The 18,272-nt window shown below is 44.1% G+C and overlaps 1 protein-coding gene across 3 annotated transcripts in view; it reads right to left on the bottom strand.

The window, feature by feature from the left end:
- Positions 1 to 18,272, bottom strand: part of LOC124789339 (cAMP-dependent protein kinase type I regulatory subunit) — a 266,916-nt gene that overhangs the window by 35,137 nt on the left and 213,507 nt on the right. For all 3 annotated transcript variants that reach the window (XM_047256658.1, XM_047256659.1, XM_047256660.1), the window contains exon 2: positions 11,467 to 11,622. In XM_047256658.1, coding sequence (XP_047112614.1) covers positions 11,467 to 11,622 — 156 coding nt within the window. The remainder of the gene's footprint in view (positions 1 to 11,466; positions 11,623 to 18,272) is intronic.

The following is an 18,272-nucleotide window of genomic DNA, read 5'->3' as shown; positions in this document are numbered from 1 at the left end:
TACATGGAATGCATTGGGTCGTCTGGTCCAACTGAACCTATCAGTGACTGAAAAAGGTAATGTCTGCGTATTTGGAGACTATTTGCAGCCATTCATGAACATCTTTCCTAGAAACGATGGAATTTTTATCCATGACGAAGCGTCATGTCACCGGGTCACAATTGCTCGCAACTGGTTTGAAGAACATTCTGGACAAATCGAGCGAATGATTTGGCCATCCAGATCGCACGACATGAATCCCATTGGCATTTGTGAGACACAATCGAGAGTTAAGTTCATGCAGAAAATCATGTGTGGGCAACACTTTCACTGTTATGGACGGCTACAGAGGCAGCATAGCTCAGTCTTTCAGCAGGAGACTTCCAACGACTTGTTGAGTCCATGCCACCTCGAGTTGCTGCACTAAGCCGGGCAAAAAGGAGGTACGACACCGTATTAGGTGTCCCATGACTTCTGTCACCTCAGCGCATTTGAGTTTTTGTGTTGTGAACAGTTTATTTAATAACTTGAATGACTTTTAAAAATCTCTGGTCTTACCAGACATGGGACACTGTGACGAAATTTGGCGTTCATGGGCTATGGCAGCAAATAAACACGCGAGACATGGTTTCAAGCTCTTTGTCACAATAGAAGAAGTTTAGTGTCCTTAAACGTTAATGCGCAGGCGTTTAATAAACCAATGTTTTTGAACGATGAAGCACTTGCGTCTAATCAAACAGGCTATGGGTCCAGGTGTGCTACTGCTTAATTTTATGTGAATTGGAGAAACGCAAATGATTAGTTACATACACTCCTGGACATGGAAAAAAGAACACATTGACACCGGTGTGTCAGACCCACCATACTTGCTCCGGACACTGCGAGAGGGCTGTACAAGCAATGATCACACGCACGGCACAGCGGACACACCAGGAACCGCGGTGTTGGCCGTCGAATGGCGCTAGCTGCGCAGCATTTGTGCACCGCCGCCGTCAGTGTCAGCCAGTTTGCCGTGGCATACGGAGCTCCATCGCAGTCTTTAACACTGGTAGCATGCCGCGACAGCGTGGACGTGAACCGTATGTGCAGTTGACGGACTTTGAGCGAGGGCGTATAGTGGGCATGCGGGAGGCCGGGTGGACGTACCGCCGAATTGCTCAACACGTGGGGCGTGAGGTCTCCACAGTACATCGATGTTGTCGCCAGTGGTCGGCGGAAGGTGCACGTGCCCGTCGACCTGGGACCGGACCGCAGCGACGCACGGATGCACGCCAAGACCGTAGGATCCTACGCAGTGCCGTAGGGGACCGCACCGCCACTTCCCAGCAAATTAGGGACACTGTTGCTCCTGGGGTATCGGCGAGGACCATTCGCAACCGTCTCCATGAAGCTGGGCTACGGTCCCGCACACCGTTAGGCCGTCTTCCGCTCACGCCCCAACATCGTGCAGCCCGCCTCCAGTGGTGCCGCGACAGGCGTGAATGGAGGGACGAATGGAGACGTGTCGTCTTCAGCGATGAGAATCGCTTCTGCCTTGGTGCCAATGATGGTCGTATGCGTGTTTGGCGCCGTGCAGGTGAGCGCCACAATCAGGACTGCATACGACCGAGGCACACAGGGCCAACACCCGGCATCAAGGTGTGGGGAGCGATCTCCTACACTGGCCGTACACCACTGGTGATCGTCGAGGGGACACTGAATAGTGCACGGTACATCCAAACCGTCATCGAACCCATCGTTCTACCATTCCTAGACCGGCAAGGGAACTTGCTGTTCCAACAGGACAATGCACGTCCGCATGTATCCCGTGCCACCCAACGTGCTCTAGAAGGTGTAAGTCAACTACCCTGGCCAGCAAGATCTCCGGATCTGTCCCCCATTGAGCATGTTTGGGACTGGATGAAGCGTCGTCTCACGAGGTCTGCACGTCCAGCACGAACGCTGGTCCAACTGAGGCGCCAGGTGGAAATGGCATGGCAAGCCGTTCCACAGGACTTCATCCAGCATCTCTACGATCGTCTCCATGGGAGAATAGCAGCCTGCATTGCTGCGAAAGGTGGATATACACTGTACTAGTGCCGACATTGTGCATGCTCTGTTGCCTGTGTCTATGTGCCTGTGGTTCTGTCAGTGTGATCATGTGATGTATCTGACCCCAGGAATGTGTCAATAAAGTTTCCCCTTCCTGGGACAATGAATTCACGGTGTTCTTATTTCAATTTCCAGGAGTGTATATAAATCAAGTGTTAATTTTGAAATTAGTGTACATACATCGGAGTAACTTTTGGAGTCAGTTCGCGAATTTCGACTATGGTTTCGACAAAAGTGGTAAGCATTAGTTTACTGGAAGGACATTTAAACTGGAATACATGGAAATACAAACAAAGTGTCTTCTACGTGGTATCCCTGCAGCGCTCGACTTTACTGAAGGTAGGTTAGTCAAACCTGTAGAACCTGAGCAAGATGCTACATCTCAATAAAGGGAGAGACTTATAAGAACGCATTAAATAATTATCTTTCGACTGACAGCAATGGTTTAACTATACTGACAATGAATATGACAAGAGGAAAAATGCAGAAAATAACGTGTCTGAATACATTTCGGGAAGTAAGGGCACAATTGCATAAATTATTTGACAGTGTTCCTGATGCTATTTTTTTTATCTTTACTACTTTTTGGATTTGTAAAACTTTGTATTGATGATGTAGTAACTCAAAAGTTTAGGTACACTACCAAATGTGTATTTTTTCATTCAAATCAAGTTTGATGCTTATGTCAAAACGTGATAGGATTGCTGATAACTTGAAACTCAACTTTTAGAAAATGAGAAAGCTTTGTCGCGTAAAGGAGGAGATTCTGAATCTCAAATGGCACATTTAAGTAACTCACTGAAAAAGCCTCAACCACAGTGAAAAAAGAAAACTGTGTCATTATTGTAAGGCGCCGAATCATGTGATGGAGAAATGCCGAAAGTGTATTGTGGATGATCGACCACAAAAGCCTCAGAAAAGTGATGTGCCTGAAGCTTCTGAAACTCCAAATACAAACACTGTTCTCTTCGCTGAAATGTCTGTTCTTATGTTATCTGAGTGTTATACTGGTAGTTGATTTGTAGATAATGGTGCAACATGTATCACAAATACTGACAATTTCTTCAAGACATCTGAACCATTTTCTACAACACACACGTTTACATCAGCAGACAGTGGCACTGTTGAAGCTGTTGGCAAGGACGCTCCAGAAAGGGGAGCAGCAGTAGATGAAAGTGGCACAAAATCACTTTTAGGTCTGTTTGGTATGTACCAAAAATTAAAAAGAATCTCTTTTCTGTCTTAGCGGCATAGTTTGCAATTGAGATTGTTATGGAGGACTATTTAAATTAAGGATGAAAGGCGTTTAACCACCAATTCCTGCTGAAGTAAATGAAATCAGTCGAGAAAACTTACTATATTTGTAACACGAAAGATCTGGACATAAAAACAAGCGATATTTCAAGACGTTAATCTCCAAGATCCGATGCATAAACTTGGGATCGCACATTGAGCTCTGTGAAGGCTGTATATCTGGTGAAGTACATTGACTTCCATTTGGCATTCCGAAGAGAGCTTCTGAACCGGGAGAACTGATTCATACGGATGTCTGCGGGCCTCTTCAAAAATCCAAGTCTCGATCTTTACTTAGTCAGGGAAAAATCAGAAGTCCCTAATAAACCAAGGCAATTTATCACCGAAACAAAGACTGCTGGAAATACAACTAAAAACCAGATACGCGATAATGCAGGAGAGTTCAACAATAAACAGACAAGGGAGATGGTACAGAAAAAAAGGCATAGTCCAACGTTCCACTAATCCGCAAACTCCGCAGCAAAACGGATGCAGTGAAAGAGAAAATCATATTCTTGTTGAACAGCCAGGGCTCACGGAAAACATGACTCTGTCGTTTTGGGCTGAAACGGTAAATTCTGCAGCATCCATCCTAAATCGAACTGGAGCTTACAGTATTCTAGGAACGTCTCCAAATGAATATGGCATCGAAAGAAGACTGGCGTGAAGTACCTACATATAAAGAGTCCAAATACGATGTTTACATTCCAAAAAAATTAAGAATGAATATGGATCGAAAAGCAGTAAAAGAGATTCTGATTGGTTATGACCATGATGATCGTTGCCACATCTTGTGTGAAGAAAATCGTCAGCTAATGAGATTACTGGATCTTACTTTTGAAGACAAAAATTATGCAAAAGGAAAGTTCTGTAGTTTCTGACGATATTTATCTCCTTCATTGGAAGCCTCAAAAGTCAAGAGTAAAGCGAAATTTAGTTTTTCAAGTGAATATTAGCTCTACAGTTACCGTATAGTGATTTACAAGATGGAACTGGAGAGAAAGAGAACAGTCTGACGATAAAAGGATTAGCCCACAACTGCATAAAAGTTTTAACGCTAAAACGTCCAAAAAGATTTCAAGACTTCCTAATGCAATTAATGACCTCTGAGGAATCAGAATCTTATTGAGACGCAATGAAATAGAGTCAACGACACGACTGCAAAGCAGAAATGGATGAAGAAATGACGGCACATCAAAAAAATTCAATTTGGACTTTGGAAGATTTACTTTCTGGTAAAAGGTCAATTTCATTTAAGTGGATCTGCAAACTTAAGACAAATGCTGATGGCTCGGTTAACAGATTCACAGCAAAGACTGGTTATCGAAAGATTTTTTCAAAAGGAATGGGTATGTCATGAACGAACTTTCAGCCTCGCGGCAAAGATGTACTATTCGAACATTATTCACCGCTGCAGTCAAGGAGAAGACGAACGTTGCACAAATAGAAGTGATTACTGCTTTTAATTACGGTAACTTGAAGGTTATAATGATGATTCTAGGAAAGTTTATCTATCAATGAAAAGCTTATACGGCATGAAACAGGTACCCCGTTGCTGGAATGGGAGATTGACTACTAACTTCATGGAATCAGGATTTAAGAGAACGAAGCCTCTTTATGAGACAAAGATTCTCACAAGATACGTTGATGACGGATTGATTGAGGCAAACAATGATAGTGAAATTGAAGAATTTATTGAAGATCTTGAAAGAGAATTCAAAATAAAATCAAACCCGGCATCACGTTTCTCAGGATTGGAAAGTGTTAAAAAGGAAGATGGGTCCACTAAAGTCAGACTCACTACACCAAGAAGGTTTTGGTGCACTTTGGCTTGAGTGATTGTAGAGCTGTTATAGCTCCAATTGCAAGCGACGACAGCATGGAAGAGAACCCTACCAACACCGAATATCCCTATAGGCAAGCAGTTGGATACTCGATGTACCTGAAATGTGGGGCATGACTAGACGTAACATATGCTGTGAAGTTTTATCTAGAAGTCTTGAAAATCGGACAAAGCGTGACGTAATAAGGGTGAAAGAATCTTTCGCTATCTGAGAGGCAAATATGACTATGGCCTTATTTACAAAAGCGGTGAAAGCAAAGGCCTTCTTGAGCGTTATAGTGATACCGATCGTGGAGGAGATCTGGCCAATCTGCCCCAGGTGTTCTTTGCCCGTACTTCGGTGCATCTGCCACTTGGATAATCAGCGATAACCTTCAGCTGCAATCTTTACTACAGAGGCTGTAGCGGCTAGTAAAGCACCATGAGAAATTGTTTGGCTCAAGAGACTTTTAACTAAACTTTGCCAGCTAAAGGATTCGAAACCCTGCGTATGAATGGACAATGAAGCTGCCCTTCGACTCCCGCAAAATCCTGAATGTCATTGAGTAAAAAACGTATTGGTCCCTGACACTTCTTTGCTCGATAGTCAGTTATTGCCGATGAAATTAATATTCCCAGAGTAAACACAGAAAAATCAGCTTACGGACTTACAAACAAAACAATTAGTTGCTGTCCGGCTAAGACAGTTGTGCTATAATATGATAGAGTGTAAGTTACTAAATAAGGGAGAGTATAAAGATTTTGTACTGGGCGTAGTTTTACTAAATAACTTGAAAGACTTTTAAATATTTCTGTGTTACCAGGTAGATGAAAAGGCTCTTGCCACAATGTAACACGTTTATTATCGTTGTTAAGCGTTGATGTGTGTCAATGTTTTTGAACGAAGAAAAACTTGCGTTCTTTATAAATAAAGAAACAGCAAAAGAAACAATTCTTGCACGACGGCTACGATTTGTATGAAATTTTGAAGGCAGTTCTTCTCGACTAGATAAACTAAACGATCCTTCTGTATATAAAAAGAAATTGGAATACAATTCACATTAAGAAAGATATGAACTAATTACGAAGAAATTTTCGTATGAGGTGCAGTCCCACCGATTAACATGGTCATTTGCACTGAGGTGAAAAAAGGCATGGGATACCTCCCAATGTCGTGTCGTACCTACTTTTGTTGGGCCTAGTACAGCAACTCGACGTGGCATGAACTCATCAAGACGCTGGAAGTCTCCTGCAGAGATATTGAGTCATGCTGCCTCTACAGCTGTCCATATGTGCCAATGTGTGGCCGGTGAATGATTTTCTGCACGAACTGGCCACTCGATTATGTCCCATAAATATTCGATGGGATTTATGGCGGGCGATCTGTGTGGTCGAATCATTGTCTCTAATTGTCAAGAATGCTCACCAAACCGATCTGAACAACCACGGCCCGGTGATTTGGCGCACTGTCATCCATAAAAGTTGCATCGTTGTATGGGAAGATGAAGTCCACGAATGGCTGTAATAGTCTGCACGTAGCCAAACATAACATTTCCAGTCAATGATCGGTTAAGTTGGACCAGTGGACCCTGTTTATTCATGATAACACAGCCCACACCATTATGGAGCTACCAGATGCTTGCACATTAGAGATGGGCAAAGTCGTTCATCCTTGGGTACTAGTTCACTGGTGATAGCTCTTTTTTTTTTTTTTTAACTCGTTTACCGTTCACTGTGCTTGGTATAAGGTTCTTATGAAAAACTGAAAATTAGTAGCATAGGTGACTGAAGATGGAAGGCGCCAAGAGGGGCACTTGCCTCCCCCCTAGAGAACAGAGGTTTTGTTCATAACAGAATTCTCACACACTTGTTATGCAGAATCACGAAAATCACATCTCGTTCAGACAACTTTAGCGTTGTGTGGCTGATCGCAATGAAATAATATAAGATGGTGCACGAAAAACCAGCCCCGAGTACAGACTGCTCGCCAATTACGCACAATTTGTTGACCGCTACGAGCAGAATAGATAAACATGTAATAATTAGGCAGAGAAGAAATAACAAATAAGCTAATGCAAACAACTTCGAAACAACAGACGATGATTGGTAAGCGACAATGAGCAGTCTTAGTACTCGGAGCCGATTTTTCGTGTGCCACCCAGTACCACTGAAATAATATTGTAGGAGTTATCAAAATGCGGTACCATACAATCGATTACGAAGCGCGGGCTTCATTCTATTGTAAGTCGGTCTGGCTTCCATAAGAATGAACATGCTCTTTTACCTTGAATCAAAAAAAGAAGGAAAATGGCCACTGGTGTGTGCCGTGCTGACGTCCTTTGCATGTGTAATAACAAAAAATCTTGCCTTTTTACAAGTATTACTTCTGCTGTTTATCGAAATAGTGAAGTAAGCTGATACGCCGTTTTGTTACCTGAATAGATGTATGTATTACATACCACGTAATTTTTATGTAGTTTCCGTAATTATAAAATACATTTTAATTACCAGTCGTGATCGCTGAATAGAACACGAAAAGAACCAGAAGTTCAGAGTTCAAAAAAAAGGTTTGAAACAGATCTAGAATGGGCGTGCGAAGCGAAGCCCCGTTGCGGGAACGAGACCGACCGTTTCCCGTTCCCGGGAACTATAAGTAGAAAGCCGCTCCCGAAGTGAACTATGAAAGACCGTTCCTTAGAATTCGTTCCTCGCTCGTTCCGTTCGTCTTTTGTGAACCGTTCCTTTGGACCCGTTAGTTCGCGAACGACCCACTCTATTGTACACTGCATCGTTGACAACCCGGATCCATGGCTTCGTTGCGCCTCCGCCACACGCGAACTGTAACATCAGCTCTTACCAATTGAAATCGGGACTGCTCTGATAAAGTCATGGTCTTCCAGTCGTCTATGGTCCAACCGATATGGTCACGAGCCCAGCAGAGGCGTTGCAGGCGATGACGTGCTATTACCAAAGGCACTTGCGTCGGTCATCTGCTGCCATAGCCCATTAACGCAAATTTCGCCGCACAGTCGTAACCGATAAGTTCGTCGTACGTCCCACATTGATCTCTGCCGTTATTTCACGCAATGTTGCTTGTCTGTTAGCAATGACAACACTACGTAAAAGCTGCTGCTCTCGGTCGTTACGTGAAGGCCGTCGGCTACATGTTGTCCGTGGTGAGAGGTAATGCCTGAAATTTGGTATTCTCGGCAGACTCTTGGCACTGTTGGTCTTAGAATACTGAGTTCCCTAACGATTCTCGAAATGGAATTTCCCATGCATCTAGCTCCACTACCATTCCGCGTTGTCTGTTAATTCCCGTCGTGTGGCCATAAGTCACGTCGGATGCCTTTTCACGTGAATCACCTAAATACAAATGACAGCTCTGCCAATGCACTGCCCTTTTATATCTTGTGTAAGGGATACTACAGCCATCTGTATACGTGCATATCGCTATCGTGTTGACTTTTGTCACCTTAGTGTATAAAGAGAAAAAAGCCACTTGAAGAATATTTAATAATTTTTAATACGTCAGAAGAAAGAATAACACGTCTTAATATATCCACTATACAACGACCTGACTGCGGGTTACTGAAAACAGAAAGGAATTCCATTTGATGTCAAGCGAGGGAGTAGGCATACGGTGAATTACGTCATCGTGGCTAGCATTGAAACGGACCGCCCCACGGTCCGTCACGGTCGAGCGGTTTGGAAGTCACTCATTAGATGCAGTTTATCGATATTCACTCACGTCAGCTCCACAGTTTAGATTTGGCAGAATCGCGTGTGATTTTGGACAAACTACTTCCACGAGACTCTGGACTTAGTGCGTTCCAGCTTCGTTTTTGTCGTGCACAGTTCTAGATTTGGGGTTTTTGAACAATGCACGGGTAGTTATATTTAATGTAACTCTTCAACTGTCTTTTTCCGCAACAAGTGAGTGATAATTTGCTACTGTTGTTACTTGAGAGGAATTCCTGCACACAAAGAGGACGTGTTGCCTGATTGGTGACATACTAATGCAAATTTCTTGCGATATAGGGACAGAACATGGTTAGGAAAGTTAAATGTGAATAATTACTGCCTGAGGACCCTGAACTACTTAATATCGAGTCAATGATTTAAAGCCACAATACAGAAAGGTTGGCAGAGGAAGAATGAAAGAGACTGGTGCAACAACAGTACTCCCTCCCAGCCAATGGAAAGCTACCGCACACACTACAGAGTAGCGCTTGATATTTTACGAGATCTATCTAGAAAGTAACCGCTGTTTTCACGTTGCATGGGAAGTACTGGAGGGAACGGAGTGTGCTTACAGCTGCGACAGCGAGAAAGCCACACTGCTTCTCGTTTGCCTAATGTGGCTGTGCGAACAGAATGTTGCAACTGAAAATCCCACCAAATGTAAAATCAGTTATGAAATACTACTTTCAGTAGGCGGAAAAAAACCTCAATGCTGATGACATTCATCACGAAATGTATCTTTGTATGGTCTGACTGTGATGGGTGCAGGTTGTGATCCTCAATGTTCTCGTCTCTTGACGAGGGCAAGAACGAACATATGTTCCAGATGATGATGATGATGATGATGATGATGATGATGATGATGACGACGACGACAGAATTGGCTGGCTGCCTGTAGACAGCATCGAACTGGTACAGGAAGTTTGCGAAAAAAAACTGTGAAAACTTGCGCTTTTCGGTTATTCAACACTCAGGCAACTGCCTGCAGACTTGGCGAAACGTTTTCAATGAAACAATGATTAACCCGTTGATAATGCAAAAAATGTAATTTTATAATTTTCACAAAATCCATATATCATAGTAAGCAATGAATATAAAAAGAATTTGCAAAAAGTAAATAAATCTATTGTTTTCAAGTTGTGGTTTCCGTTTGTAACAACTGGAACATAGCATTAATCACCCTTAATTTCATGGGATGTATTGGAAAGCAATTTCGTATTTCTCGTAGACACAATCCCACATCTCGAAACTCCCATAAACTCGTAATCCTTAAATCGCTAAAACAAATTACAGTCCTAAATGACAGCCAAAAATTGGTCTAAAATTTCGTAAATTTATATCAAAAGTATCTACTGCTCCAGTGATTTCATTTCGACAGCACCCATAACAGGCAGTAATAGAAAAACAAATTTTCGTTACAACCACTTTAGATATACTTATTTTCAGCGATACTAGTCACCACAATATGACCACAATTTTTTTAAAAAAGGTGACAGTCTTCTACACTCGGTTGTGCAATCTCTGCGCCGACTGTTGCTTTGAACGCTGTTAAGTGAGTACTACAATGCACTAAATTCGTAGAAATACGTTCATGTACCACTAGGGGCCTCTCTCTTGCAATATCATCGGTGGTTTCATGCCAGTCACACCAATACTTAAAAAAAAAAAAAAATGGTGGTTTCAGGCAGAAACCACTGGTACTCAAAGGGTTAAATAAACAAGTAACCACAAGTTGGATCCGAACTACTGACTTTTATTTTTGGTGTTGCCCACGATCGGGACCGGTGAAAAGTCAAGGATCTCCTATGCTAACGTGGAGACAAAACAAACAGTTACTGATGTGCGATCATACCGCCTAACGTCTCCTCCCCTCCCCCACCCCAACCAAAAAAGCCCGCAAGCTATACCAGCCTTAGCTTATGACTAACGACCTTTGGTGACGCTAAAGAAACCTTGTTTGTGTGTGTTACAGACTGGGAACGACACACGCTTCTGACGGGGCATTGTGTAAAATACAGAAACCCGAAACGGGGCTATCAAAACAAGCGACGCGGTCGCTTGACTACCGGTGTCGTGGACAGTTCTCGGGCAAACACTGCCCGGCAAACAACGGACAATTCTCGGGCATGCACTGCCCGGCAAACACAGAAGTGTGACTTCAGTTCAAATCCGAGGTTCTTATACATTCGCCCAGAAACACACACTGGGCTCCAAGTGATTTCCACCTCATCATGCACATGAAAAGGTGATCTATAAGGTGATGTAGATTAGAGTTCTGTAGTCATTCACCGCAAACGAGGGCCCACCAGTGCGAGTGGCTGCTGGGTGAGATATCTGAGACCCTAACCTACACCACCGTATAGATTCTTTCAAACATTCGATAGCACCCGTGGGGTCCTCTCCTTGTAAGACGAAGAACTGCAAGTGCTGTCACGGGGCATCTTAGGCAGACGAATTTTGCCGATTCGTTAAAGATGTGACGAATGCTTAAATCTAAATGGTAATTATTTGACCATTTTAGTTTTTATAGTACTCACCTTCTTGACATAGCTGGTGGCATCCTCCTCCGTGACCGGCTCTGCCGATATGCCTCCCCTGCGCCTGGCCGGCTGCTGGGCGGCCGACGGCAGGGGGGACAGGTCGTCGGTGTCCTCGGGAGACGCTGCCTGCTGCTTCGCATCGTGGGCCTGCTCCTGCAAGCAAGGGAGGCCAGGATGAGGCGGTGTTGCACGCGGCGGGCGCGGCGTCAGCAGCGTGGCCCTTGACCCCGGCCGCTAATGAGCCGAGCGCCGCCCTCCACGCCACGCACTACAGCGGAGTGCGTCCTACGAGAGCTGCAGCCGGCAGCGCGAGGCGAGAGGCGTGTGCGCTGGCTACTGTCTTACACCAACAATAATAGCACACCTCAACGTGTAACCAACTTAAATCTCATTCCGTGTACACTGACGCAAAAAAAAAATCACAACACCGAGGAGGAGACTTGCGACATCAACGAAAGTCGGTAGGCGCATTTCTACACCTGGATAGTGATGTCAATAAAAATTTCACGCCTGTCGCATAAGAGTGACGCTAGTAGCGCCAATATGATGATACAAATCAAGTTAGGTTTAAATACACGCTGTAATGGTCGTGAGGGTTAGTCACCTTTCAGATTAGACGTGGTGAGTTGATGTTAGTCAAAAATGGTTCACATGGCTCTAAGCGCTATGTGACTTAACATCTGAGGTCATCAGTCCCATAGACTTACAACTACTTGAGCCTAACTAGCCTAAGGACGTCACACACATCCATGCCAGAGGCAGGATTCGAACCTGCGACCGTAGCAGCAGCGCGGTTCCGGACTGAAGCGCCTAGAACCGCTCGGCCACAACGGCCGGCGATGTTAGTCAAGAATGCCTATAAACCGATAAAGACGCCATTGTCAATATCTCACGGAGTCTGAACGAGGTCGTGTAATGGGGCTATAAGAAACTAGAAGTTCCTTCTGCGACACTGCAGAAAGACTTAGCAGAAATAATGTTGTTGTTGTTGTTGTTGTTGTGGTCTTCAGTCCTGAGACTGGTTTGATGCAGCCCTCCATGCTACTCTATCCTGTGCAAGCTTCATCATCTCTCCGTACCTACTGCAACCTACATCCTTCTGAATCTGCTTAGTGTATTCATCTCTTGGTCTCCCTCTACGATTTTTACCCTCCACGCTTCCCTCCAATACTAAATTGGTGATCCCTTGATGCCTCAGAACATGTCCTACCAACCGATCCCTTCTTCTAGTCAAGTTGTGCCACAAGCTCCTCTTCTCCCCAATCCTATTCAGTACCTCCTCATTAGTTATGTGATCTACCCATTTAATCTTCAGCATTCTTCTGTAGCACCACATTTCGAAAGCTTCTATTCTCTTCTTGTCCAAACTAGTTGTCGTCCATGTTTCACTTCCATGCATGGCTACACTCCATACAAATACTTTTATAAAAGACTTCCTGACACTTAAATCTATACTCGATGTTAACAAATTTCTCTTCTTCAGAAACGCTTTCCTTGCCATTGCCAGTCTACATTTTATATCTTCTCTACTTCGACCATCATCAGTTATTTTGCTCCCCAGATAGCAAAACTCAAGGACAGCTCCGAGGCATTCGCCCTGTAGCGTGCATTCCACTGACCTCAAACCACCGCCATTTGAAACTTAAGTGGTGTCAAGCGAGAGCTCACTGGAGGGCATAGTGGAGGTCTGTTGTATTTTCTAATGAACACTGGTTCATCACCGGTGCCAGTGATGGCCGCGTGTTGGTTAGGAGCGGGCCAGTTGAGGGCCTGCAACCAACTTGTCTGCATGGACCTACACCTACCTGGAGTTACCGTCTGCGGTGCGATTTCGTATGACAGCAGAAGCGTTCTCATGGTTATCCCACGCACCCTGACTGCAAATTTGTACGTCATACTGATGACTCGACCTGTTGGGCTGGCATTCATGAACAGCGTCCCAGCAGGTGTTTTCCAGCAACATAACGCTCGTCCTCAGACTGCTGTTGTAACCCAACATGCTGTATAGAGTATCGACATGTTGCCTTGGGCCGCTCCATCATCAGATCTGTCTCCAACAAGCTTGCATTCAATATTCTGACGGTTACACCGGTTATTAAAATACCAGCATTTCATATTTGCAATGCCTTATCTCGCCCTTACATTAACCTGCGACCTTGCAGTGTTCATCACCTAGGTATGTTATTTTGACAAATGTAGTCCTGAAATTTCATCGCTGTATATTATTACGTTTTGGTGTTATGATTTTTTTCCGTCAGTGTAGTACTAAATCAGTCCTACGACAAGTACGGAATAAAGAACACACTTGAAACAAACGGTCGAACACGTCAAGTCTAGTTTACACGACGACACTACGTTGCAGGCAACTGCGCCACCAGCCACTGCGCATGCGCGCCACGCGTTTGCGCAACTCGATGATGAATCTACACACTTTCGGCATGTTCAACTTTGGCGACACTAGCTGCATGAGTTTTGAGGTTACGGGTGTTCGTAGGGTGTAGACAAACAAATATGAAGTGGAGAACGGAGAATAATGTTCGCTTTTTGTGAAATACCCCTCCTTTGTTTTCGTTTTTACAGTTTTTTGAATTATTGTTGTTGTGGTCTTCAGTCCTGAGACTGGTTTGATGCAGCTCTCCATGCTACTCTATCCTGTGCAAGCTTTTTCATCTCTCAGTACCTACTGCAGCCTACATCCTTCTGAATCTGCTTAGTGTATTCATCTCTTGGTCTCCCTCTACGATTTTTACCCTCCACGCTTCCCTCCAATACTAAATTGGTGATCCCTTGATGCCTCAGAACATGTCCTACCAACCGATCCCTTCTTCTGGTCAAGTTGTGTCACAAACTTCTCTTCTCCCCAATCCTATTCAATACTTCCTCATTAGTTATGTGATCTACCCATCTAATCTTCAGCATTCTTCTGTAGCACCACATTTCGAAAGCTTCTATTCTCTTCTTGTCCAAACTATTTATCGTCCATGTTTCACTTCCATACATGGCTACACTCCATACGAATACTTTCAGAAATGACTTCCTGACACTTAAATCAATACTGGATGTTAACAAATTTCTCTTCTTCAGAAACGCTTTCCTTGCCATTGCCAGCCTACATTTTATATCCTCTCTACTTCGACCATCATCAGTTATTTTGCTCCCCAAATAGCAAAACTCCTTTACTACTTTAAGTGCCTCATTTCCTAATCTAATTCCCTCAGCATCACCCGACTTAATTACACTACATTCCATTATCCTTGTTTTGCTTTTGTTGATGTTCATCTTATATCCTCCTTTCAAGACACTGTCCATTCCATTCAACTGCTCTTCCAAGTCCTTTGCTGTCTCTGACAGAATTACAATGTCATCGGCGAACCTCAAAGTTTTTATTTCTTCTCCCTGAATTTTAATACCTACTCCGAATTTTTCTTTTGTTTCCTTTACTGCTTGCTCAATATACAGATTGAACAACATCGGGGAGAGGCTACAACCCTGCCTCACTCCCTTCCCAACCACTGCTTCCCTTTCATGCCCCTCAATTCTTATAACTGCCATCTGGTTTCTGTACAAATTGTAAATAGCCTTTCGCTCCCTGTATTTTACCCCTGCCACCTTTAGAATTTGAAAGAGAGTATTCCAGTCAACATTGTCAAAAGCTTTCTCTAAGTCTACAAAACTTCAAAATAGAAAACTTTTTTTTCAGATATTATGTGATAAGGGTATGAACTGGTTTTCCGAACTACCAGTTCATGAGAGGGCAACATAGGACTGACAATGCGAAAACCACTCCTCCTAAATCAATTTCAACGTATCTGAATATATTGCAAGAGAAACCTTATTTGGGAACTTAGTTGCTTAAAACGAATATAAATCGCTTAGGATCACTCGTACACACGGCGTGAGAGCGAGTTCTAGACTTCAAGAAACTGTGAAGATGTTAGCTTCAGCGGCATCGCTTCTTGTAGTTATAATCTAGAAACGAGCAACATTATTAACTTTCCGACGATTTCGAATGAATAATCATAATCCAATTTAGCTTAAAAACAAATTTCCTAATACATAGGTTTTCTGTTCAAATCGACTGCCAGCGACTAAGCAAAACACTCGGCGCGGTGGCCGGTGGGAAGGCCGTAAAGGCATTTCCACACATACGGTCGCTCTCATTAGACACCGCGCCGAGTTATCAACTTTATTTGCGCTAATAATATACAATTCTCGTTTAAAATTACGTATAAGAAGATGCAACATATATGGGAAAACGATTTTCTAATGTAAACTGACTGCGAGAAAGAAAGAATTGGTACAGACCATGCGTGAGCAGCGCCTATTGGACGAAGAGAGTCCAACAACCGATCAGTTCCAGTCATTCAATCAGGAAGGAGGTACACGGCTCGTGTTGTCTGTAGTTCAACCATGCTTAGACAGTCAATACTGCAGTTCGATCGCGTCCGCATCGTTACTTTGTGCCAGGTAGGGCTCTCAACAAGGGAAGTGTCCAGGCGTTTCGGAGTGGATCAAAGCGATGTTGTTCGGACGTGGAGGAGATTCAGAGACAGGAACTGTTGATGACATGCCTCGCTCAGGACGCCCAACGGCTACTACTGCAGTGGATGACCGCTACCCACTCATTATGGATCAGAGGAACCCTGACAGCAACGCCAACATTTTGAATAATGTTTTTCGTGCAGCCACAGGACGTCATGTTACGACTCAAATTGTGCGCAATAGGCTGCATGATGCGCAACTTCACTCCCGACGTCCATGGTGAGGTCCATCTTTGCAACCACGACACCATGCAGCGCGGTACAGATGGGCCAACAACATGCTGAATGGACCGATCAGGATTGGCATCACGTTCACTTCATCGATGAGTGTCGCAAATGCCTTCAACCAGACAATAGTCGGAGACTTGTTTGGAGGCAACCCGGTCAGGCTGAACTCCTTAGACACACTGTCCAGCGAGTGCAGCAAGGTGGACTTTCCCTGCTGCTTTGGGGTGGCATGATGATGGGGCCGACGTACGCCGCTGGTGGTCATGGAAGGCGCCGTAACGGCTGTACGACACGTTAATGTCATCCTCCGACCGACAGTGCAACCATATCGGCAGCATATTGGCGATGCATTCGTCCTCATGGACGACAATTCGCGCCCCCATCATGCACATCTTGTGAATGATATCGCTCGGCTAGAGTGGCCAGCATGTTCTCAAGACATGAATCCTGTCGAACATGCCTGGGATAGAGTGAAAAGGGCTGTTTATGGACGACGTGACCCACCAACCACTCTGAGGGATGTACGCCGAATCGCCATTGGGAAGTGGGACAATCTGGACCAAAGTGCCTTGACGAACTTGTGGATAATACGCCACGACGAATACAGGCATGCATGAATGTAAGAGAACGTGTGCCGGCGGCGGTGGCCGATCGGTTCTAGGCGCTGCAGTCCGGAACCGCGCTTCGAATCCTGCCTCGGGCATGGATGTGTGTGATATCCTTAGGTTAGTTAGGTTTAAGTAGTTCTAAGTTCTAGGGGATCGATGACCTCAGATGTTAAGTGCCTTAGTGCTCAGAGCCATTTGAGCCATTTGAAGAGAACGTGCTACTGGGTGTTATAGGCACCGGTGTGTACAACGATCTGGACCACCACCTCTGAAGGTCTCGCTGTATAGTGGTACAACATACAGTGTGTGGTATTCATGAGCAATAAAATGGGCGGACATGATGTTTATGTTGATCTCTATTTCGATTTTATGTACAGGTTCCGGAACTCTCGGAACCGAGGTGATGCAAAACTATTTTGATGTGTGTATATACAGGACGCTTCAAGTAGCCTACCACCATTCAAATGCCATTGTCCAAAGGTAAGAATGGCAACCTGGTATATGTAGTTAGCTTCTTACGTGAAATGACAGAAACATATATTCCTATGACTACAACAAGTACCAATTGGAATCAAACAACCCAAATCTCTGTAACAAAAAAAATGGTTCAAATGGCTCTGAGCACTATGGGACTTAACTTCTGAGGTCATTAGTCCTCTAGAACTTAGAACTACATAAACCTAACTAACCTAAGGACATCACACACATCCATGCCCGAGGCAGGATTCGAACCTGCGACCGTAGCGGTGGCGCGGTTCCAGACTGTAGCGCCTAGAACAGCTCGGCCAACCCGACCGGCTGACATTTTCATTTCCTCTGACACGTGTCTAGGTGGTTGTACTGCTTCTGGCATGTGAGGCTGTTCCACAGACGTGTTCTTTGTTACGGAATGTGAATGCTGTATGCGAAAAGCTAACTTCACTTTAAGTTTCTCTCAGAACGATAAGTTAGTCAAATCAGCGGTAACAAGTTTATGGTAACAATTCAATTTCATGAAGCATCACACAAAAAAATTACTTCATACAGTCAAAAACAAAGTTGCGTTGAAGAAACAACAGAAACTGGTAAAACTGAGTAAGGCCCAAGGAGCTGCGTGCAATTCGTATCAGATTTTATAGAAGTTTGCAACTGAGTCAGCTCCTTTCTTAAGCATAAAATACCACACATACCTCAAACGAAAATAAAACCAAGAAGCAATATTTGAAACTTCATCTAAATTCAGTCGTTGTAGAATCGTAGAAGACATACTAAAATCAAACGTGACAACTAATGAGATATCTCTAACAGAATGACCTCCTCCACGCCAATAGTTTGCGGGAACATCGGTATGAAACCGAATTCCTGATTTTTAACCAACGACGCAAACAGTGGGTTGTTTAAATTTAACGTATGTATGTCTGTGGCATTGAAGCTCCGCCGGCAGGGG

Source organism: Schistocerca piceifrons, chromosome 3 (genome assembly GCF_021461385.2).
Source record: "Schistocerca piceifrons isolate TAMUIC-IGC-003096 chromosome 3, iqSchPice1.1, whole genome shotgun sequence".
NCBI classification, from domain to species: Eukaryota; Metazoa; Arthropoda; class Insecta; order Orthoptera; family Acrididae; genus Schistocerca; species Schistocerca piceifrons.
This window is presented reverse-complemented; position numbering and strand designations above follow the sequence as displayed.